Source organism: Acipenser ruthenus, chromosome 2, assembly GCF_902713425.1.
Source record: "Acipenser ruthenus chromosome 2, fAciRut3.2 maternal haplotype, whole genome shotgun sequence".
NCBI lineage: Eukaryota > Metazoa > Chordata > Actinopteri > Acipenseriformes > Acipenseridae > Acipenser > Acipenser ruthenus.
In genome coordinates, this window is record NC_081190.1 from 37493463 (window position 1) to 37518100 (window position 24638).

Here is a 24638-nt window from a genome sequence, read left to right on the forward strand (position 1 = left end):
ATATGCACACTTTGGTGTAGTTTATTCCTTGTGTTAAGTGTTTCAGTAAAGATGTAAGTATGTTTACAGATACCTGTCTGTCTTGTCATCTTTTCTTTCAGCAGAGCCAGCTAGCGTCCAGAATGCGCTCGTCAAGCATGACGGACGGGGTTAGTGAACAGGCCCAGCCGCCACCACCGGTAAACAACATTTCCTTGCCCTTCTCTACTCATCACCTACTTTTACTCTTAAATGAGGCCATTTTCCTGCAAATCTTCCAGACAGTCCGAGCAGAAACGCTTACTTTTCTACTACTATCTGCTCACTTTCTGTAATAATCAGTTGACATTCATGATGTGTTCAAAATATTGAATTTGAAATCTTAAAATATGTTAGTGTATTGAAAGGCCAGTATTAGTGTTTCAATGCAGTTGGAAGGGAAAAGGCCTTATTTAATAACTGAATATTGAATCTGGGATTTGTCTATCTCAACTTACTTACCACTGGTGAAAATTACTGTCTTGTTGAAAGGCATGATTATACTGTTGTTGTGTAGCTTAGAATAGAAAACTCATGTAGTGTTTCTTTATACCTGGCACAGTAGAAACTGCTACTTGGTGCTATTCAGTTCAGTCAAGATTGTTTTAATTATGGGCCCTATTCATATAGCCTTCACTTTAAAATAGCCTTTTCTTTTTTTAATAGTGTTTTCTCGAAGTGTGTCTTAATAAAAAATCTTCCCAAAACTACTGACAGTCAGTACCTTCAAATGAAGGTACTTGAACTGTATCAGATATAAAGTGTCTACAGAAAAGGCCATAGAGTGGCTTCTTGCCTAGCTTTTCCAGATATCATCACAATCATTTTTGGTCAGAGAACAAACTTTACTACAGTAGCTCTTCGGTTCTTCGTAAAAACTATGTTGAGGAACTTCAAAGAACTGTGAATTGTCAAGACGAACTGCTTTGTTTAGCAGAAAAAAGGGTCTTCACTCCCCATATCCATATTGTTGGTCTCCGGGCTCAGAGGAGACAGTAACAATTGACTGAAGTCTTCCATAACTGAAATACAAAGCAAAATAGTTTTGCCTGCTTAAGTGCTCTGTCTTTCTAAGCATTTACAAGCTCCAGGTTACAAAGTTTGCAAAGTGTTTAACACCTTTTTACAATATTCAACGCTGCGTCAGTGAATCATGCGCGTTTCTTTTTGACAAGGCTCTGCATTATGTCAAGTTATGAGAGATATTCGGAAGGCTAGCATTGACATTCAAATTACCAGTTTGGACCTGTAGTTGAGTGATATTGACGTGCATTTTGAAGCTATAAAAATAATGTATATTTATAACTACCATATGCTGAGCTTGGATCTATGTTTTCTTTTTTTTTTTTGCACAATCACATTCACATGGTTTCTACTGCTCTCTAAATTTGTCAATCAATTCTCCATTTTTGATTACTGATCTTGTCACAAACCTGAGTCCTTGACCTCTCATTGTATCCATTCTAAAGATTTATTATCATTTGTCAGCAGAGCACCCAGGATAGGAGAGCCCGTGCCCAAACTGTCAGTGGCGTTGAAGAGTCAATGGTAACATGCTTTTTGAGTAGTAGTTTAATAAAGAAGATAGATGTTGTGATTTGAGCTACTGGTGCAGTATTGCTTTGTGCAATCATTCCCACAACACTCATATAATCACTCACTGGCAAATATTTATGGGTTTCATACTCTATTGTAATGGGTTTGCTTTAAAGGGCTGTTTTATAGCAGCCTGTGCATCAGCCTATTATTTTTTTCTAGGCATTAGTTGGATGATAAAATAATGGGTTATAGTGGTATCCCAATAATATACTGTGATAATCAACTATTTCTGTAATATCCCCAATTAGCAATATGGAGCTTATCTTCATAGCTAGCTCCAGGCATCCACATTGTAGGAAGTGCTAAAATAGAAAAGGCATCTTTTGTTATTTTTACCCAATACTTTGTTTGTAGTTTTTTGAACAAATAAACATAAATGTGTTTTTTTCTGCTCTGTTGACTTTAAAGGTTGTTGCAGGGGATTTTGGAAGTATTTTAGTTGTTGTAAAACCTGTTTTAACATTTCAGTTTTCTTGAATAATTAATTCATTAAGTTAGCCCTTTGGCTGAAATGTGCAATGAAATAATTGTTCTTTGTTTGCTACAGTGGTGACTACAATTTGTAAATGCTGTGATGTCTTAGCAACAATACGTTTGCCCTGCTTCTTGCATAGATTTCTAAATGCAACATTTGTTGTATATTTTGGAAATGGCAGCAGTCCAAATGATAATATCATTTTACATTACACTAATATAGCAAACACAGTGGGGTCCAATAGTTGGTGCTAAGGGCTGGGAACCAGGTGATCCTCATTCCCATATCCCAGTTCAGCCACTGAATAACAGTTTGGAAACCCAGATATATCATTTCTGAAAGGTGCATCTGCTAGCCTTTACAAAACAAATTTCCTACCTTTCTATAATGTTGGTACAATCATCTTCAGACATCTTGATTTATGATCAGTGTTTGCAAATTGCCAGTCTCTTATTTGGGTTGTAAAATACTGTAAAGGTCCCACTGTTCAACCAGCACAGAGCACAATATACTATAAATGTGACCCAATGTGACTTTGACAGTCTTAAACTTCTGTACAATTATGATCAAATTAAACTACACAATGACTGAGAGGTGATTTGAGAATAGCTGAAAAGTCAGAACATGTTTTTAGAAAGGCTAGCAAATAAATCTTCCAAATGAATCATGGTAAGGTTGATTTACATCGATCAGCTTGTACCATGTAGATTTTTTTTTTCAGGTTTTTCATTTTTTCTTTTACTTTTTTTCTTTTTTTTTTTATCGATGTTGACTTTTTGGTAATAGGACTTTATAACAGGAATTTGAGAACTTTCAGTTTCTACGCAACAGTCGCCTGGCAGACTCAGGATGCTAGTTTCAATAATCTTTCACTAATCTCTTGCTCAAGCAATCACCCTCCATGGCCTATGTCCACACCACGCCTGGTTTGCCACCAGGATGGGAGGAGAGAAAAGACAACAAGGGACGCACCTATTATGTCAACCATAACAACCGTACAACATCCTGGAGCCGTCCTATTGTGCAGGTATGAAGACTGCCCGTCAACCCCACCAAGGCCTTTTGGGACAGCAACATCCTTTTCTTTTTCTGCGTGTTTCTTCATAGTGCCTTTCAAACTGCTTTGGGATAAACAAGTAATCAACCAAACATGTTTAGTTTCCACAGAAATCCATGCCAAAAATCATGGGATTCTAGCTCAGTATATCTGTCTGAATGTCATTCTCTTCACTCTTTTTTTTCCTTTTCAGTGTGTTTACCCGTGCTGTGCTTCTTGCTCTCCACAGTGACACAGTGCTTCTTGCTTAATGTCCAGTAAAGAGCTGTATATGGGAATCATTTGTTATGTGTTTTAGTAGCAGAGATGTCCTGAAACTGTGGCTTTGGGAGAAAATAGTTTTAAAAAGAATAAGGCCATTACAATATCTTGCAAGTAAAAATCCATATAGAATCAAAGCTAAACAATAATGCCTTAAAGGGGAATTGGTTTTGGCCACAAATAATATATTTTTTTTCACATCTCTGATAGCCTGTACTATTTATTGTATAACTGAGTTCATCAAATGTATTTTAATCATTTATTGGAATGGTTTGCCTTTATTAAATGATAAATGTAATGTATTTCCTTAATGCTCATTTTAACGTGTATCTTTTCACAATAGCACACAGAAGATGGGGCCACAGCCACAGCCACAGCCTCAACCTCAAATGTCAGCAGCCACCTAAGCGAGCCTCAGCTAAGACGGCCTCGCAGCCTCAGCTCTCCCACAGTAACCCTGTCGACCCCGCTCGAGGTGAGCGTCTACCTCATATACAGTACCTGGGGCTCTCTTCCATTCCCTAACATTTCCATGGTCTCCCTTTCTTCACTCATGACTCAGCCATCTTCTTCTTATTTCAGGTTTACATTCTTGTTCAGATCTCCAATGTTTTATTTTTCTTTATCTAGAACTTCCATGGTGCTATTAATCTTCCTTTTCCTCTTCCCATTTCTCAGTATTTTCTTCTTTGCATGAATTGATCTTTTAGAAAGATGATAAAGTAACTGCATTATTGTCCTGAAGTGGTTGACGTGCACATGCCTACATATGTACATGAAGATTACAAGGATATATTTTATTCTATATAGTGTTCTCTTTCCTTAGCAACATAGACTATGTATATGAATCAGCTAAAAAGGAGAGGAAGGAGCTCCATGTGACATTCCTGGATTTGGCTAATGCATATGGTTCAGTGCCACATGAACATCTTTGGGCAGCATTTGGTTTTTTCAGTGTACCGATGACAATAACAAATTTAGTGAAAGCCTACTTTGGAGATTTGCAATTTTAGTTTTTCAACTTCAGAATTCAGCACTACATGGCAATGCCTAGAAGTTGGAATAATGGCAGAATGCACCATTTCTCCACTGGCTTTTACCATGGCAATGGAAGTAATCATTACGGCATCAAAATGGGTAGTGGGAGGACAGCGCTTGGCTTCTGGAATGCGACTATCACCAATTCGATCATACATGGATGACATGACAACCATGACTACAACAGTAGCCTGCACTAATCGGTTATTGGGCAAATTAACCAATAACATTGAATGGGCACGAATGTAATTCAAGCCCACTAAATCAAGGAGCATCTCTATAATTAAAGGTAAAGTAGTAGATAAAATGTTCTACATTAATGGTGAGGCAATACCAACAGTGTCTGAGAAGCCAGTGAAAAGTCTTGGGAGATGGTACGACAGGGATCTAAAAGACACAGTTCGTGTGGGAGAAGTTAGACAACAAGCAGTGGAAGGGTTGAAGAGCATAGACAGCAGCGCTTTACCAGGCAAACTAAAACTCCGGTGTTTCAGTTTGGTCTACTGCCGTGGCTGCTGTGGCCACTGACTGTGTACAAGGTTTCTTTGACAACAGTAGAGAAGCTGGAAGCTTTAATCAGTTCATACATCAGGAAATGGTTGGGAGTTCCACGCTGCCTCAGCAGAGTGGGACTTTACGGTAAAGGAATATTGCAGCTACCAGTCTCCGCTCTAACCGAGGAGTTTAAGTGCGCCAAGGTCCGACTGGAAATGACATTAGTAGAGTCATGCGACAAATGCGTAAGGGAGGCAGCACCTGTGTTGAAAACTGGAAGAAAGTGGGCGGCAAAGAAAGCTGTGGAAGATGCAAAGGCTGCCCTTTGAATTGGTGATATCATGGGGCAAGTTCAGCATGGAAGAGGGGGTCTTGGTCTCAGTTCAACTCCTCCTACATGGCACAAGGCAGCCCCAGCTCAACGGCAAATACTGTAACTGAAGTCATTCTTTAAAGCTGTATGTTAGATTAATATGTGCTCAAAAGAATATTTGAACATTTATTTTTAAATAAATAAATAAATAAAGGACAACACAGCTGTATCTACCTTTTACAGTGAATTTCAAGCTTGTACTTTTGGCTCCTTTCATTATCCCCTCTTTGTGTGGTATTACTTTTTTTCTTTTTTTCTTTAAATATCTTTATATGTGTATCAAATATTCAACTTTATTAGGCATTAGTAGATATTTCTTATTACAGTACAGTTACATTATTCTGTTGAAGAGTTGAAGAATTGGACCTGTCTTATTGGGGATTGCCCAGTACAGGTATTGGTGATGTCAACAAGTTCAGGTGCCTCTTTGTGGCGGAGTGTCCCGCCCCTTTGTTTATTTATTTATTATGATTTTTTTATTACGACGAAAGCTGATTTTTGTTATTTGTTATTTTGTGCTTAAAAACTTCGTGAGGATGCGTGACTGATCAGCTAGTGATTTCTTTAACTAGCTGACAGTCACGCATCCTTACTAAACTCGTGCAGACTGTGGCCGAGGGGTAATAAGACAATTAACAGCTAGTTAACCCCTCGGCCAGAGTATAAGAACCTGCAGCTGTCCGCACTGGGGGGGAGAGAGTGTCAGAGGAGAGACGTAAGTCTGTAGGAGTACAAAGAGAATTAACAATTGCTATATACGTGCTGGCTAAAAACCAGCACAATACTTGTTAGTTTCGGTTTGTTTGGCCAATGCGCCATTTTGTTTTGTGGTGTTTGTTTGTTTGTTTGTTTGTTTAAATCTTTTTGTTTGTTTTGGTTTATTTATTTATTAAAAACGCTGAGTGCCGTTGCGTTCAGCTTCATCCGCCCATTCATTGTTTCTGTTACTTCCTGGTCCGTGACGTCACCTCACACGCCACTCAACAACAGCGCTCGGTCACACTCTTCTGTATGTATAATAGCCAGCATAAACCAGACATGCATGAACATGTTGACGTCAGTGCTACTTTCTCTAGACTGTCCCCAAGCAATCTAAAGAAACCTCCAGTAAAACTGTATTGCCTCAGCAAATAAGTTTTCACAACTGAGTTACACCTTTTCTGTTAAATAGATGACCAGATATCTTTTTTTATTATTATTTGTTAAATAACCAAGTGTCACAGAGCATTACAGAGATTTGATTTAATATGTAGTGAAGCTGTTACTTTATTCTGTTTTATTTATTGTAGTGCTCTTACACTTGACTTTCCTATTGAATGATCTCAGAATTTGTGATTGAAGTTTTGTGTGAGTTTCATTCCAAAATAAAATTTAAAGAAAGTTGCGCTGTTGTTCTCCTGTTTCAGGGTACTACTAACAATGTCACAGTCCGCCGAGCTGTGAAAGACACATTCTCCAACCCTCAGTCCCCACAGCCCTCACCTTACAGCTCCCCCAAAAGCAATCACAAGACCGCACAGAGCTTCCTGCCACCAGGCTGGGAGATGAGGATAGCTCCCAACGGCAAACCCTTCTTCATTGACCACAACACTAGAGCTACCACTTGGGTATGCTGCTTTTGTTATATTCTTCTTTTAATTTCTTATTAACTAATGACATTGTGAATTCATGAAACCATTCATTACCTCAAAGCATGGAATAACAGCCTACAAGCTTATTGCATGAGTTTTAGTGTTTTGTGTGAATAACTGCACTACATGAGATTTTTTTTGGTGCTGCTTAACATTGAGACAGCTGCAGGACTGGGTGATAGAATTACTACAACCTTATATGGTAGCCTTTTTAGTTTGGTGCCATTAAGCAATGAACCACAATATGTACAGCAAGAAGAATACTAGCTTTAAATCACCTATTTGACATTTATGTGCTTTTCTGTGTGGCCAAGTTCATCTGCCTCCAGGTTTAAGGCCGTTCTGTTCTTGAACATTTGCATTAGGGTTTGAGCCTAGCCTGGCGCATATCACTCGCAGACTTCTCAACTGCTGCGTTGGATGTGTTGGATAAAGAGCAGATCTTAATATTTCATATTACAGGAAGATCCACGATTAAAATATCCAGTACATTTGAGGTCAAAAGCATCTTTGGACCCAAGTGATCTTGGCCCCCTTCCTGTAAGTATTAAAAGTATGAGCAGTATACATTCAAGCATATACCCTTAATTACCAGGGGATAGCATACTCTTTAAAACACACTTTGGTATGTCTAGACTGGCAAAAAGTCGCTAAGAGAAAATAAAATGGCCAAAAAAGCCTGGTCCTTAAAGGGTTAAGGAGTAATTTATGATAGAAAGCAATAGAATGTGTATTTGACTAAAGCAGTACTTCAGTGCTGCATCATCATTATAATGTACCTTTAAAGCAGTACCTGTAGGACCTCTTTCAGGTGTGTCCTCTCGTACATTCTGTTTTATGTCATGGTCTGTTAGCCAGTAATAAGCAAAAACAAATAGTTCTGATCACAAAAAGCACGCAAACAAACAGTTTGTTTTAAAAGGAGGTGCTCCAGTCGAAGCCTTTATTCTTTAAAATGGATACCTGACTAAAAAATATTACAATTGTAATAAGAATTGTGATAATATTAAAATGGCAGTACTTAGCAACATAATATGGGTCAGTGTTTCCTTTTTTTCCTGTTCCATGTCATGGGATTCTCATGCACCTGTTCCTTTTGGCAGAATCTGCTTGAAGAGGTCGGTGCTAAAGCAAGTGCAGACTCACTGTCTGTCAGTGCCTGCTGTGTGCAATGTCATAACTGGCATGGACTGTCACAGACTGCAACCACCCTACTCACAACACATTAATATCTAGCATCAGGTTTCACATTGCAATAAAAATAACTGGCACAATCAGAAATGCCCAACATGACAGTTTTGATAACCTCAACAAATTCATCCCCAGAATAAAAGTGACTTTGCTGTGTACTGTGCATGCAATTACTTTCTGTCTGGTTGATGGTATTGTGAAAAGATTACCCAAATCTGTCCATACTTGTGTCACTCCGTAGTACTTTGACTGTAATCTATTAAATAGAAACAATGTGAGGCCCTGATCTACTGTACTGTCCACTTATAAATGTGTCTTTCATCTGTGATTGCAAATCATTTTAAATTGTGTTTGTTTTTGTAATAGCCTGGCTGGGAGGAGAGAGTGCATGCAGATGGAAGGACTTTCTACATAGACCACAGTAAGGGAAATGGTTTTAACTTGGATCTGAAAGTAAATTGTATTAAAATACAGTTTTTACATTTGTGTGCCCTGTATGTGAGTGCCAGAATTTGCAATGCAAATATGTACGTTCTGAAAGGTTTCCTTTGATATATGTACACTGCTGTGCAAAAGTCTTAAACATGATGCATTTTTCTACTCTGATGCATTATGAGCATCAACAATTTACTCAAAGCCTCCACTAGTGTTTTCTACTATTACACCAACCTTGACTTGCATAAAGAAGGAAAAACATTGAGTGAAATAGCTCGCATCACTCGATTTTCAAGGTGTGGTGTCTGAAGCATAATCAACAAGTACAGAGAGACGTCATCGGTAATTGACAAACCCAGGACTGGAAGACCCAAAAAGCTGTCTAACAAGGATGAGCAATACTTGAAGATAATATCCTTAAGGAATAGAAAGAAGACAAGCGTTGAATTGACAACAGAACTGGCAGAAGGCACAGGTGTCTTTTGTCCATTCATCAACAGTCCAAAGCACCTTTGACCATTGTTCCATAGTCCAATTTCTGTGTTCTTGTGCATATTTTAGCCTTTTAGTCTTGGTACCCTTTCTTAACAGAGGTATTCTTACTGCAACACATCCTTTCAGTCCTGATTTGATGGACAACGACACCTGTGCCTTCTGCCAGTTATACATACATGCAGCTGGAGCACTGTACATTATCCTTGGTTCTTTTTACTTAATCATACATTGTTTTTGATAGATACAAAAATCACACAGTGGGAGGACCCAAGGCTGATGAACCCAGCTATTACTGGTCCTGTAAGTAACTTTGGTCTTCTAAGCAAAATAGTATGTTATTATACTGGGTCATGTCAGACACTGGACATTTTGAAACCGGTATTAGTAATCAAACTGCAATCCAGTTTAACTTAAAATGTTTGATAATTGGAAGATGCGTTATCAGAAAAAAATAATAACTTATGTTTTATAACGTTAAAAGAATGAACTTTCAACTAATAAATTACTTTAACTATTCATATTTTCTGTTTTCAGGCTGTGCCATATTCCAGAGAATTTAAACAGAAATATGACTACTTTAGGAAGAAGTTAAAGAAACCTGTAAGTAACTGATGGGAAATAACTGAAAATCCTGGTTTGTAATAATGTATTTTTTGGTTGTCTAAATTGGTACATTAAATTTTTCATTATTATTCCCCACTGGGGATACATATCCCTGGCCATGGGGTGGAGGCGCCTCTACATATTCTTACAATTTTAATAACCACTGATTCAGGGGGCTCCCGAGTGGCGCTTCCGGTAAAGGCGCTCCGCGTGGAGTGCAGGATGCGCTCTATAGCCTGGATGTCGCCGGTTCGAGTCCAGGCTGTTCCACAGCTGAGCGTGGATGGGAGCTTCCAGAGGGCGGCGCACAATTGGCTGAGTGCCCGCCGGGGGGAGGGAGGGTTAGGTCGGCCAGGGTGTCCTCGGATCATCGCGCACCAGCGACCCCTGTAGTCTGGCCGGGCGTCTGCGGGCTTTCCTGTAAGCTGCCTGAGCGCTGCGTTGTCCTTTGACACTGTAGCTCTTCGGTAGCTGCATGGTGAGTCCACAGTGTGAAAAAAAGCGGTCGGCTAACGGCACACGCTTCGGAGGACAGCGTGTGTTCGTCTTCGTCCTCCCGAGTCAGTGCAGGGATGGTAGCGGTGAGCTGAGCCTAAAAAATAATTGGCCATTGTAAATTGGGAGAAAATAATAAAAAATATTTGGCAACGACTAAATTAAAAAAAAAAAAAAAAAAAAAAAAGAACCACTGATTCTATTATGTTAAAACTTAATTGCAATGTTCTTTACTTGAAGATTATGAGACTGTCAAAATCATAGGAATGTGTTTGTCTATCTATTCATCCATGTGATTAATAAAATCACCAAAGATCATGTTTGTAAATGTATAGTTCATCAGACAGATTTTGTCATGGTTGTACTGTGTATACTGCCATTGAGGTTAGAAATAATAGACTTGGGCACCCAAGCATTTTCAGTTGTATTATTTGGGGCTAACATGAGAAAACAGAAAAAGGTGTATTAGGTATAAAAAGGTAAACATAGCAAGTGTAGAGCAGCACAGGAAAAGCAGAACACAACATGCATAATAAACCACAGTAAAGTGTACCGGGCAAATTTGTGAACTTCGAATGCGAAGGAAGTACTAAACTGTACTGAATTATATTTTCTCCTTCCAGGCAGATATCCCCAACAGATTTGAGATGAAGCTGCACAGGAACAACATATTCGAGGAATCCTACAGGAGAATCATGTCCTTGAAGAAGCCAGACAATCTGAAGGCCAGACTGTGGATTGAGTTTGAGTCAGAGAAGGGTCTGGACTATGGCGGTGTGGCCAGGGAGTGGTTCTTCCTGCTGTCAAAGGAAATGTTCAATCCTTATTACGGGCTCTTCGAGTACTCGGCAACGTGAGTGTGAACACAGCAAACTGTTTAGTCTGTGAAGTCTAATCAACTAAGACAGAAATTAGAAGAAACTTGGACTTAATTAGTCAGGGCTGGACTAATTCGTTTGCAATAATAGTAAATAAAACAAAAAAATGAACTGGAATTAGTCTGGAATTAGACCCTGAGGTATGTATGCATGTAGCATTAGCATGTTAATTGCATTAACATATGTGTTACGTGTCACGTGTAAAGAGTAATGGAATGTGTCTCAATACAATTTATTCATTTATTTAAGTGTGTAATTACCTTACAATTGTTTTTCATAGAGTAAGATCATAACCCTGGCAATAACTGACATGAATAAAAATTGGGTTTTTATAAGAAATTAGAAAAAAAGAAAACATCACATTACTGGCTTCACAGGCATTTCCTGTCATTCAGAACCACTTCCTGAAAACCATTTTAATAAGATCAACTGTGTTTGTGAAATGGTGTTGAAGAACAATTAGAAAATGGATCTGAGATTTCCTTTTAACCTGTTTAGGTCCCTAATCTCTAGTAAAGAACCTTGAATGTTATTGTTCAAACTATATCAAATCAATTTGCTGGAAATTACGTAAATACAGTATTAATTTATGTATTTTATCTTTCTTTGCTTCATGAAAGATAATCTCTGTTCTAGTACATGCTCTCTGAATGTTGTCTATCAAAGTAGAATAAAGTCTGCTGCCTTGCTGTCCTGTACATTCAATCTATTTAAGTTGTAGAAATCAAACAACTAGATGCAGACTGATTTACTTTCAGCAACTTTATTTCAGCATATTATATCATAACAACACCACAGGCACAGTGCTCTGTTCTCTAGCAAAGCCACACTGTGAACCACTTACTGAACAAACAGCACGATCAGCATTAACACATGTAGACTACAAGACATTTTAAATTACCTAATTTTTTAGTATTCAGTTATTATTTAAGCTATTGGAAGGCTTCCAAACTACATATGGAATTCTGAGCAAACCGCATTACTCAAGGAATACTGACTAAAGTGTTTGTATTCTTTAGCAACAAAAACTAGTGCTGCATAAAATCACAGGGAAAAAAAAAATCCTCATAAGAGGGCTTTACCGTTTACTGTCTTCTTTGGGTTATATTGCTTAATGTTGGTTGGAATAAAATTGTTTAAATGCTTTTTATACTGAAACGTGGTAGCATGCTTATAAGTGTGCCTTTTATCCAAACACACTGTATGGGTGCAACAGGATGGGATGACCCACAGAAACAGGGTCCAGTATGACATTTAAAGGAAGTGAGTGAATTACAGTATTATCTTAGAAATGTGTTTTTAACATGTACATTTTTTATCTTGTCTCCCTGTTTCCCTTTCAGAGATAACTATACCCTTCAGATCAACCCTAACTCTGGTCTATGTAACGAAGATCACCTTTCCTACTTTAAGTTTATCGGTCGAGTGGCAGGAATGGCAGTGTTTCATGGGAAGCTGCTAGACGGTAGGCCTTGTCAAGTAAAATGTAACACCAACACGCATTTTATATTTCAGGTATTTTCACAGCTACATGAGGGTTAACCTGTTTTTGCACAAACCTGGTGTTCTGTTTTTTATCAAAAGAATTCCAGTGATATACGGTATACAGTTGTCTCCTATACCTGTGCATTTAAAATCCAACACACTACTAAAAGTAATCAATCAGTCTAATAGAGTTTCAGATAATGTTTACTAGGTACATAAAGCCTAATGTACTGTACACTCCAAGCATATAGTACAGTGATGGATTTATAATTAAATGAAGTTAATAATTAATGAACACTTCAAGCTGTGGACAGGTCAGCTGTGACCTGCAAAAGCCCTTTAGTTGAAAACTAAAAAAAAATTACATTTGCACATTATTATTTGTATGCACAAAACAATAGAATTGCTTAAGGTATGTACATAGAATTGACCATCTATCCGTTTAAAATGACAGTTGAGTGGGATACATCCAAACAATCCAGTCAGAACGAAGTCTGGTGCTCTACCCTTCGCTCCAAACACATGCTGTGTTGTATCTGCCTGACTGAGTGCTGTGTTACTGCACAAAAAGCCAGAAACACAAAGATGCAATTAAAATAAACCCCACCGGGGGTGCTGTTGTATCTGATGTGCAAATAACATGGTTAATTAACTGTTAGCAGCTATATGTTTCCTCTGTGCCTCTGTGTGGGTATTTTTTATTGAGTCATGGGTTTGTCTGTGCTATTACCAAATTATACAATTATATTATACAATGAAGCAATGCTACCTGACACAGAGATTATGAACCGATCAGTAATGGGTTAAATGCAAAACCGGGCTATAATTCTGGTAATTCCTGTTGGGAAAGAGTTTTGTTGTTGTTGTTATAAATCAACAAATACACAAAATGTGCATTTTTGTTTTTTTATATTCTAATTTGAGGGGTGAAATAGTCACCTTTCTTTCCTATTTTTTTTCTTGGTTTTCCTTCAGTTGCACAGGGATATTCTCGTGCTCTCGGGGTCTGGCCAGGTTTCCAGCCAGCTTTCTCACGCCTTTGACCTATAATCTAATTTTTTTCTTGTGTTTTAGGCTTCTTCATTAGACCCTTTTACAAAATGATGCTAGGAAAGCAAATTACACTAAAAGACATGGAGTCAGTGGTAAGGCAACAATAAGGATGTGTGGCTTGAAAATGTCCAGTGATTCCAGGTCTTATTTTTACATTTAAAAAGGCTGCGAAATGCAATTTTAACCTAATGAAAAGACAAAAATAGACCAGCAAACCCAAAGTACAATGTATAACTGCACTGTATATATGTATATTGTATCTGTAAATGCTTTTGATATCATGTTCTTAATTATGATTACTGTTCTCTAATTTTGTTCTGGCACATTTGCACTTTGAAGCTTTATTTCACATAACCCTGTTCTCCTAGAAGTTATACTACAGCATATTGAGGCTTGAGCTTATACAATTAGTTCAGTTATCTGGTTCCTCACACAACCTGCATCTCATTTGCAGGACAGCGAGTATTACAATTCCTTGAAATGGATTCTGGAAAATGACCCCACTGAGCTGGATCTCAGATTCTGCATCGATGAAGAAAACTTCGGACAGGTATAGATGACATTTGTTCTGTTTTTTTTTTTTTTTTTTTAAATAATAATGAACAACATTTATCCCTGCCCAACATGTTCCGTTTTATAACCTTCAATACATTCTTATAAATGATAACAAGCAACCAAAGAGTTGTCAAAATTGATAAGCTAGTTTGTACCATACTGGGTTAGGTAAACCCAAGCCCTTATATGGCCAAGGAGAATTGTACTAATTCAGATTTAATATCCATTTCTTCTATAAAGAAATGCATTTTATATGTGTAATAATTAGTATCCAATAAAAATGATTGATAAATAAATAAATGAATGATTACAAACACATCTGCAAATTGTGTTCAAATACCACTTTTCTAGACGCACGCTCCAAAAATATATTTTTTATGCTGCAGTTGTTAGTTTTAGTAAAGCATTCATTCATAACCTGAAAACCCCTCAGTGATAGATAATTTAATATAAAACTTAAAATAAGTCAAGCAGACAAACGTTTTGGATCATGCCTTCAAAATGCCTAATAAGGTATACCTTCAAATATCATTCTTTTTTAATTGTCTTTATCATGTCCACATTACAGGCTGTGGTCTATTCAAACTGATCTAAACAGGGCTACTTCTAATTCCAGCATCTAACAGTGCATGTCAGCCTCTTTAGTGTATTTCTCTGTAAAAATCTGTAAATCTCCAAGGAGTGTCCTCTTTTAAAGATTCAAAACCACAGTATTTAGAGCATGATATCAGTTAAATAGGCACCATTGTCTTGTAGGAACATCAAAAATAACAACTAATGTCAACATGCACATTTTTTTAATTTTTTTTTTTTTTTTTTTACTCAGACATATCAAGTGGATTTGAAGCCCAATGGATCAGAAATGGTTGTAACCAATGACAACAAAAAAGAATACATAGAGTAAGTACTATATACAGTTACCCTACAGAAGACAAGAGGATATTATTAAACTGTAAGATACAGCACCAAGGGATTTTACTAGGTATATAAAAAAATATGTCAGTGTTATCTATGCAACTATGTTATTTATTAAGACTTTTTTGTAGCGTTTTACAGATGCTGAGTTTGTAATGTCATTTTTTTTTTCAGCCTTGTGATCCAGTGGAGGTTTGTTAACAGGGTTCAAAAGCAAATGAATGCATTTTTGGAGGTAAGGTATATTTTAGGGAAGAGGTGGTGATTTTAGAAAGCCATACCAGTCAAAGCCACAAGAGGGGCATATATGAGCCATTTTTGTTCTTGATGTACAAAGCAGCAACATAGAACTGTCTCATATTATTTGAATTTTACTACCTAATATACAGTGGGGCCCATAATTACACAAGTCTGGGGATTTCTTTTGGCAGGTTTAATAGATTTTAAACAGTTTTTTGAAAAAATATTACACTTGAAGAGATATTCCACTTTTCTCCAGCCTATTTATTAACTTTGCAATTCTGCATTTTTAAATAGTATAAACATATTAATACTCTTCTCATTTTTTCAGGGATTTACAGAACTCACTCCTATCGACTTGATTAAAATATTTGACGAAAATGAGCTGGAGGTAAATTAATGTTAAAATGATTGTATGATTTGTGTGCTAGCAATAGCATTGCAAGACATCCCGTTAAGAGCCTAGTGCATAGTTGCTAGCAGACATGCTTCGTTAACTGCAAGGTACCCATGTTCAGCCCACTACTTGGCTGTCAGATTCAGAATGTGGCAGAAGAATTAATGAACAGTGTGATGCTATTAGTAGAAGACCCGTGTCCAGATTATTCCTAAACTGGGTTGAAACCTGTGACATTCTGAGCCCAGAGGCTGGTGTCATACCTCAGTGAGCCACCCACACTGCTCACTCGACATTCACCCCACTACCACACCAAACACAACAGCTGTCAGGAAAGTGTATCTAACCGTGACGTAATAGGCACACTTGAATAGCATCCTCCAAGATTACTTCTTCATGTTAGGTGCTGTTCATCAGAAAACAGCTCATAATCAGCTTAGAAGGGGAAAACAGTTAAACACTAATTTTGGTATTTTCTTGGCTTTAATTATGAGAACAGCCCCGCATTTATGAGCAATAAAATACCAGTAAACATGGCAACAGAATTCACTTTGAGTGAATCCATTTTTAAACTTACCTTCTGTTCTGAGAGCACATGTATGTATGTATGTATGTATGTATGTATGTATGTATGTATTTAGTTTATATGTTGAGCCTTGAAGTGTTTGTTTTGTTTCTTCCCAGTTGCTGATGTGTGGCCTTGGGGATGTGGATGTGAATGATTGGAGACAGCACACTGTCTACAAGAATGGCTACTGTCCAAATCACCCTGTTATCCAGTGGTTCTGGAAGGTAAGCAGAAAAAAAGTAAAAACAAACTAACAAGCCCCTAACATTTCAATTCTTAGTTTGCTAACAAATTAATATAGTCGCCATAGTTAGCTTACATTTTTCTTTATAATAGTTCATTCTTATTATCAGTAGTAGTAGTAGTACTATACTACTATACCAAAAACAATTTTCTATTCTGTCTTATGACTCAATAGTGACCAATTGTGACCTGTGATCCTGCAGTGTGGTGAAATTCCATGGCAGTATAGGCTAAATAGACTATTCTTTTGTAGCACAAGGAATGTGTTATGTTTGCTTTTCAAACTTGAATCCCACAGTTTGACTGTTTTTTATTATTATTTTAAGAATTATTTTCAGTAACCATTTAGGCAATTATGTAGCATTGTAAGGGCCATCATGGTCATTTGTTAATGCAGTTGTCAAATACAGCTTGTAGAATGTGATCCCCAAAACTCAAATCACATTTTGCCTTCTGTGCATACAATAGCCCTTACCCTATATTTTCATTGATTACCATTATTTCAGTAAGCTTAAACCACAATCGTATTTTCTTGCAGGCTGTGTTACTGATGGATGCAGAAAAGCGTATCAGACTACTTCAGTTTGTCACTGGAACATCACGTGTGCCTATGAATGGCTTTGCTGAGTTGTATGGTGAGTAAATGTCACTTTTATATTTTATTGAGACACTGGTAACTAAGGATTACAATGTGTTTGTTTCCAAATGACAGCTCCATGCTGTACAGAGTTACATTCTTTTTTGTTTCTTTTATTCCTTGCAGGATCCAATGGTCCTCAGCTGTTTACTATCGAGCAGTGGGGAACCCCTGAAAAACTACCCAGGGCTCACACATGGTAAGGGTCATGCTGTTCTTTGTTAAACCTCTTAACACTGCAAACCTATAAATGGTGTCTTGTACAGATAACTCCACTCAGAACTGCACACTGCTAGTGCAATTAAGGGAAAACTCCCACTCAACACACAGCAACCAGGCCTGGTCTTCAGTATACCGTGTGTCACTTTTGTACTTTTCAGATACTGAAAGCATTTAATTAGTTATATTCAGGTTTTTACAAAGTTCCATACAATAGTGCTGAAAGAGTTTATTGACAGATAAAGGTATTCGGAGAAATGAGGCAGTGTGCTCTATTCACAGAGCTTTAAGTTTATTTAAAGTCTATTTTTACAGATTACATACAATTTTGTAGATCCAACTATATTCTAGAGCAGTTTCACGAATATAAAACGTTCCGAGTTGACATTTGACATACGTGTAATTAACACTGATGTGTTTATATCACTACAGCTTTAACCGCCTGGATCTACCGACCTATGAAACGTTTGATGATTTGCGAGAGAAGCTTCTCATGGCAGTGGAGAACGCTCAAGGGTTCGAAGGAGTAGATTAAAAAACGACCAGACTGCTGTTTCTTAGCAAGCTATTGTAGCTTGTAACTTTTTTAATACGTTCTGGACACAGTACATTAGAACGACTATACAGTGACTTTGGTCGTAGAAAAATGTATTATATGCCTATTCCTTACTTCTGGGAGACTGGAAATGAATTGTGAGGACAATTCTTTTTATAACCTCCACAATGAAGAGACAACAATGAAGACAATGATGCAGATGATGATGTGAACTTCAGACCATTTCAGTGAAACGTGTTCTGTACTGTGCTGTTAAAAGCATGGCCCTTAAATATTTTGCATACTTTCTAACTTCAATGAATGGATTGAATCACTTTTACAGCTACAGTATTACACCTCTTGAGAATGAATTAGAAATCATTGCCAAGATCCAGTGTTCATCATACATGCAATATTTATCACATACCAAATACCAACAACACAACAAGTATGTTTCATGTAGATTATCAAAAAAAATGTTGTATTGCAAAAATCTACTACTGTTCTCCATATAAACCTATACAAAAATATCAACCCAGCCAAACACAAATGAAAGATGCACCTCTTTTCATGTTTAAATGAGCAACACAACTAGTATAGTAATTCAATCACCACATAACCAGCGTATTCAAAACAAACTATCAATGCATGTGTGGGAAGGGTTTGAGTGCCATTTGTTAAATATATTTGTATATGCTTAACCCTATCAATAATGTTGTAAAATCATTTCATACAAGATTGAAATTTCTGAAACCTAATTCGTAATAGTTTGTATTGGAGACATTCATAATGAAAGTTAACAAGAAAATCAAACTGTAAGCAAGATGTGATTGCTCTCCTGTCTGTACACTTAAACTACTCATGGCTGAGGATAAAAATCACCTTTTTTCCTCCTTGATCTAACACCACCGAATCTAAGGGCACTTTATGTATCGCATTAAGGACGTATCACTTAGCTTTTGTTTTTATTATTAACTTAAATGTGATTTATATTCCTCGAATGCACACATTTATCTGGTGCATTATGTGTTGTCTGTAAATGTGGCTGCTGCTGATGTATCAAACACTCAGATGTGGAGCTGAGCCTTAGAACTGGTTCTCCTCACTCCCTTTGTCTGTCTGTTCTGTTTATTCCTTTCTTAATGTCCTTCTCTTAAACAATACACATCGTTCAATTCTCTGTGGGTGTGTATTTCCTATGACACAAAGGAAGCAATGTTGATGATGGTGCATTCATCAGAGACTGGTATGATACATGTTCCTTCGCAGGGGGTGACCGAAGCACTTCAGAAAGGCCTAGCAGTCAGATAATAGGCCCAAGGAACCTATATTCTTAGATAACAAGCTGAGGCCTTGAACGCACTACAAATTATAGACATGAAACAATGTATTATATCAGAGAATTGTGATTCCCTCTACATGTGCATGATGTGGCTTGTGATACAAAGGTAATGTATGCTAATATGATGATACATTACTAAAAGCACCATGCAGCTCATTGTAGTCTGGAAAGTTATGTAATTTTAATATCTTCTTACACACATTAGGAAAACATCATAAAGGTCTTCACATACCAGACGCGATGCGATTTTGTAATTGGTGATGAGACACTTTAGCAGCGACATGACCATACACACCAGAAGCGACACAGGCGATGCGACAGGTTTGATAACTGCCAGGTCTATACAACTGTTCAAAATTGCTATTAACAAAACTATGATCAAGACTGGTACATAGTCATCAACATGACGGTATTTCAACATATATGGCAGTAAATAATACACACCAGGTTTATCCAGTTCCTTTGAAATGGACTATATATTATCTTTCAAATCTGTATCTTGATAATTGTGATGCCCTTTGTCATAAGGCTCTCTGGATTTTTTCAACGACAAGTATTACTGTTTTCTCCATCATTTTGGATCTGCTTCATATTGCTGGACCATGTGCATTGAAGCTGTTCTCTGATTGCTCATAGCCCTAGTTGATACACATCAAACCGAAAAAAACAGGATTCAATCTTGCGTCGCCTGTCGCGTTGCTTGTGGTTTGAAAGATACTTATCAAAAGTATGGGTTCTATTCATTTTCATACACCTTCAGCTACTTAAGTCATACTTTTAAATAGGACACCAGTCTTTCTTGTCAGGTGCTTTACAAATACCTTTATTTTACAAAGTGTACAGTATTTATATTCAGGGGCTCTTGATATACTGTAGAGATCTCAAAACACTGCCATCTTCATTTTCTGAATCTTGAAACATAGTGTATATTCACAATACTGTGCCATTGACATTGTGTCCACTCTAGAATAGTGGAGGCAGACCAGCTATTACATATGTGGGTACAGGGGGAGACTCCACACTTCCCCTGTCTACGCTGCAATGCCAAGGTAGAACATGTCTAAGGGTAAAATTTCTGTAGGGTAAAAACACCAATTCCCCTAGTTTTGTGGGTTTGTGTCACACTTAACATTATATTAACATAGTGTTTTGCAATGAATTGCCATTGCTTTTGTGGGCTGAATCTAACTAACCCTTCGAAAGGCCCCATAATGAATGATTCTTTATTATTTTGCTTTTTGTTTTAACTGCACTGCTGTATCACCCCGTTCTTAAATTGTTACTGCTCTTTGAGATGCACATTGCACTTTGTGTTTCACATTTCAACACACGACTGCTTATCCAATTGTGATGAAACTTGGTTAGGACATTAACACAAATTCCTGAGATAAACAGAATCTGGGGATATAAAGAGGTGTCTGTCCACCTGTCTTTACATGCACATGTATGTCACAGCTGCAGTTTTTACTGTATTTAGGGATGAAATGAAATCTGATTACAATATAATATGAAACGACTGGACCCCTAATTTACAGTAGAACTTTATTTTTTTATTTCTCATTATTCTGCAAGTACAGTTGGATTTGTACTAAAATTGTGTTGTGTCAACTATAAAGTACGGAAATACCCCCCAACAATATTGAACATTCTTAAACTGTTCTAATGCTGAAATCATGTGTCATATGTAAACTGAAATCAATCATATTTCTGTAAAATGCATTATAACAAAATAAACATTCATTTCCACAATGAAATGTATTGAAACAAACACTCTGAAACTAAATCATATTTTAAATGCATTATTGTCACAGATAATAATCACATTCAATAGATACCAGTTTAACATACACATTAGTAATTCAATATTGTACTTAAAACTGTAAATAACTTACTTTAACTTTTGTATTATCCCCGTAGATATTTTCACTTTAACAAATTACAAATAATATAATTACTGAGTGACAGTAATGAATAAACTAAAAGTACATTGGTTCAAACTGCCAGTATATGGAGTAGTTAATATTTCTTAACTCACGAACATAAAATGGCAAAGTCAATCGATTGTTTAGTTACCAGCCTTTCCTTTCTCCATTTGCATAATACAATGCTAAAAAATAGCCAGCACTACTTAAACGGGTTGAAACATAGGAAAGTAACATTTTCTTAGGCACCCTCTTTAATTCAAAAAGTACACATAGAGAGTTAAACCCTTTTCCATTTTCAAAGACACTCTGGAAGACTCCTTGTTTACCGAATTTCATAATTGATTCTAACTGCTTTTAAACTTGAGTTATTCATATCTCACATTCCGTATTTATAATGGGAGGTTCAAAGCAATTTTATTATAGAGACGCTACTGTGCCTCTATAATTGGATCATCGGTTCTACTCCAAACATTGGTGTCTATTTCTCTGACTTTGATCCGGAGGTCAGAGGATTCTCACAATCCTGTTCACTAATGCACTCAGAATGCTGTGTTCAGATAACAACAAAAACAACGGTTTTCTTTTTTAGCATCTCTGAAGAAGAGCTGAATGTTGCTTCCTAATTATCCATGCTGGCTGTGGTACTTGTCTGTCTTAAAAGATACATAATGGGCATATGAGTTATTATTAAAAGTAAATACAATACAAACCCTTTAGGAGGTAATGTTATGTTAACTTCTCTGAAGCTATAACAGTATTTTTATAATCTTTTATTACAGGTACTGTACTTTATTAAGTTGAGTGCACTGAACAATAAACTGTGTACAGTGCAGTTGATAGAAGCCAAGGAATTAGATTGTGTTGTAAAACTGAATATGACTGGGGGACACGAGTTAAAAAAAAATATATACAAAAATGTATTTTCTTTAGGATGTTGTTGAGGGGTGGTGATTACAAATCTTGCATTTAACTTTCCTATTAATACAACTACAAAGGGGAAAACATAATTACAACATTTAGCCACCAGGTGGTGTCATTTTGATAAGATTTTTAGGGCTCTTCGTTTTTTGGTTTTTATTTTTGATCACCTGATGTCCCTTTTTTTTTTTAGCCAACTCAAAAAATTAAACAAACAGAATCATAGTCTCATTCAAATTATTGGAGAAAAAACAAGTGACCTTGTTTCACAATCAATGCTTTTCCAAGACTAATTAAGAAACAGAGTTGGCTCAATATAACTTTAAAGGGGTATCACGTGACCAAAATTAAAAACAGAAAAAGACGACCCCTAGTCATTTAATATAAAACTAAACAAAAATAACAGTGGAATGTGTACTCTTGTTGAGAGATATGGGAGCGATTTAATATCGTTTGTTTAAAAAAGACCCTTGTTAACTTGAACAATTTGAGGAGGGTTGAAATCTTTATTTTATTTATATAAAATTCTGCCTCCAAGTAAAGCCTTGAGATGCATCATCTTTTTTTTTTGACACATCCATGTATTGAAGTATTGTATTGTCTCCCAGTTCTTGTATTGGTAAGTTGTTTTTGTAACCAATGAAAAGCAGGGCCGGAACTAGCTATGAGGACACCAAGGTCGTGTCCTCAGTTGTTTTTTTGCTTCATCAATGCTGATGCTCATGTAAAAATTCTGCTAAAGTACAAAAGACTCCTTAACTTTCTCTGTTGGTTCGTCGTGTAACATAGATTTGGAGGTTGAATAGTAAATACCAAGCAGTCATATAAATACTGCCAGCTGTAGCGTGAAACCTAAGTTGACCTCGGTAGAATGTCAGCTCTGGTTACGACGCTGATGAAAAGACATATATATATATGTACCTATACTGTACATGTTTTGAAATATGTTTATTTAGTTGTGTGAGTGCAAGTTACATAAAAGATTTAGTGAACAAAGTAGAAAAAACAAAGGGAGATTATCTTCACTTATTACATAGGACTATTTGCATATTGTGAATACAGTTTGAGAAAGAAAAAGACCTTCAATTTTACAAACACCACACCATCTGTACCTTGTGTACCTCATTACATTTTATTGAACACTTTGATTATTCACTAGCTAGAAGTAAACTAAACTACAGTACTTGTACTGTACAACACACACATAGGGATATATCTCTTGTAGCCTGAATTACCTAAGCACAAGGCTCTGCACCATTTTCTCTTTTAGCCTTTCCCTGAGGAAGGAGTGAGCTCTGAATTTTTAGTCATAACTACAGAGATAAGTTGATTAATTCACTTTTTCTCTCTCATTTCATATTTTGTACCAGTCACCTCCATTGGTACCAGAATCAGTACCAGTGACCCGGTTCGATCTGGTTTGACACAAAGACTGTTACCAGTGCTCCATTTTTGTGTACTCTATGTACACAACAATTTTCAGCACCAGTCACCTCACTGTCTGTTCTTGTGAGCATACATTGCACGGCTGAACAGTTTTTTAACCTTGCTTCATTCCTGGGTTTCACCTTTGTGCTGTTTGCAAGAGAAACTTTCTAGCAGGGGATAAGCACGACAGGTGCATCTACTGCCTGGGAAAGGGAGCATGCAGAGGGGGCAGGTAAAGACCACAGCTCCTGCACGTCTTTGGCTAATTTTGCTAAGAGGACACTGGAAAGCAGCCTGGCCTGCTGTTCCAGGGACCGGTCTGCATCTCTGACACCGGCGTAGCATGCCTCCCCCCATTCGTCCACTGCAGTGCGGTCAACAGAGTCCCCACTGCCTGTTACACACCGGGAGCTAGGAAGCGATCCTTTAGGGGTAGGAGCAGGCCTGTGCTCCTCTAAATCCTCATCTTCATCCTCTGGCTCAGAGAACTCCTCCCCTCTCCTCCACCAAGGAAGAGGAACAGAAGCCGTCGTAGCAGGCATTCTTGCAATACTGACTGGGTTGCGGGGCAAATGGAGAATCTTTTTGAAGCTTTGAACCAGCAGCAGTTTTGTTTTGGCCATTCTACTTTTCAGGGCATGATCATAACAATGGTCATGAACCCTCATGACACTATTTTAGTGTCTCAGGAGGTATCGGCCCTGTTGCAGAAACAGGCCATTGCAATTGTTCACCCTCTCAACAAAGGAGAAGGGTTTTGCTCCAGGTATTCCTGGTTCCAAAACGGGATGGCGGCCTCAGACTAATCCTCGACCTCAGACATCTCAACCTGTACTTGAGAATATGAAGGTTCAAGATGCTGACAATACAACAACAGTCAGGTCAGGCAACTGGTTCACTATGGTGGACCTCAAGGACGCCTACTTTCACATCCCAGTAAAACCCAGCCACAGGAAATACTTGCAGTTCGCTTTTCAAGGGACCGCATACAAGTTCCGTGTACTGCCATTCTCTAGCTCATCACACTTTCTGAAAAGATGCTATACTGGCTCCTCTGAGACTCAAAGGCATCAGAGTTCTCAATTACGCTGATATGAGCCAAGTCACCAGCACAGGTTGCACACAGGACTGGTC

At 37.5% G+C, this 24638-nt stretch overlaps 1 protein-coding gene across 16 annotated transcripts in view; it reads left to right on the top strand.

Annotated features, from left to right (window-relative positions):
* The window catches only part of LOC117408684 (E3 ubiquitin-protein ligase NEDD4-like), a 150670-nt gene extending 131599 nt beyond the window's left edge, over positions 1-19071 (top strand). For 4 of the 16 annotated variants that reach the window (XM_058995485.1, XM_058995493.1, XM_058995425.1 and 1 more), the window contains 20 exons: positions 102-179; positions 1507-1566; positions 2982-3119; positions 3754-3885; positions 6723-6923; positions 7410-7487; positions 8505-8559; positions 9310-9368; positions 9603-9668; positions 10790-11019; positions 12388-12509; positions 13604-13674; positions 14037-14132; positions 14964-15037; positions 15227-15287; positions 15624-15683; positions 16374-16481; positions 17039-17135; positions 17264-17336; positions 17789-19071. In XM_058995485.1, coding sequence (XP_058851468.1) covers positions 102-179; positions 1507-1566; positions 2982-3119; positions 3754-3885; positions 6723-6923; positions 7410-7487; positions 8505-8559; positions 9310-9368; positions 9603-9668; positions 10790-11019; positions 12388-12509; positions 13604-13674; positions 14037-14132; positions 14964-15037; positions 15227-15287; positions 15624-15683; positions 16374-16481; positions 17039-17135; positions 17264-17336; positions 17789-17891 — 1962 coding nt within the window. In that variant the 3' untranslated portion in view covers positions 17892-19071. The remainder of the gene's footprint in view (positions 1-101; positions 180-1506; positions 1567-2981; positions 3120-3753; positions 3886-6722; positions 6924-7409; positions 7488-8504; positions 8560-9309; positions 9369-9602; positions 9669-10789; positions 11020-12387; positions 12510-13603; positions 13675-14036; positions 14133-14963; positions 15038-15226; positions 15288-15623; positions 15684-16373; positions 16482-17038; positions 17136-17263; positions 17337-17788) is intronic. The other 12 variants (XM_058995509.1, XM_058995432.1, XM_058995513.1 and 9 more) reach the window with 9 other exon arrangements.
* Positions 19072-24638: the final 5567 nt, after the last annotated feature.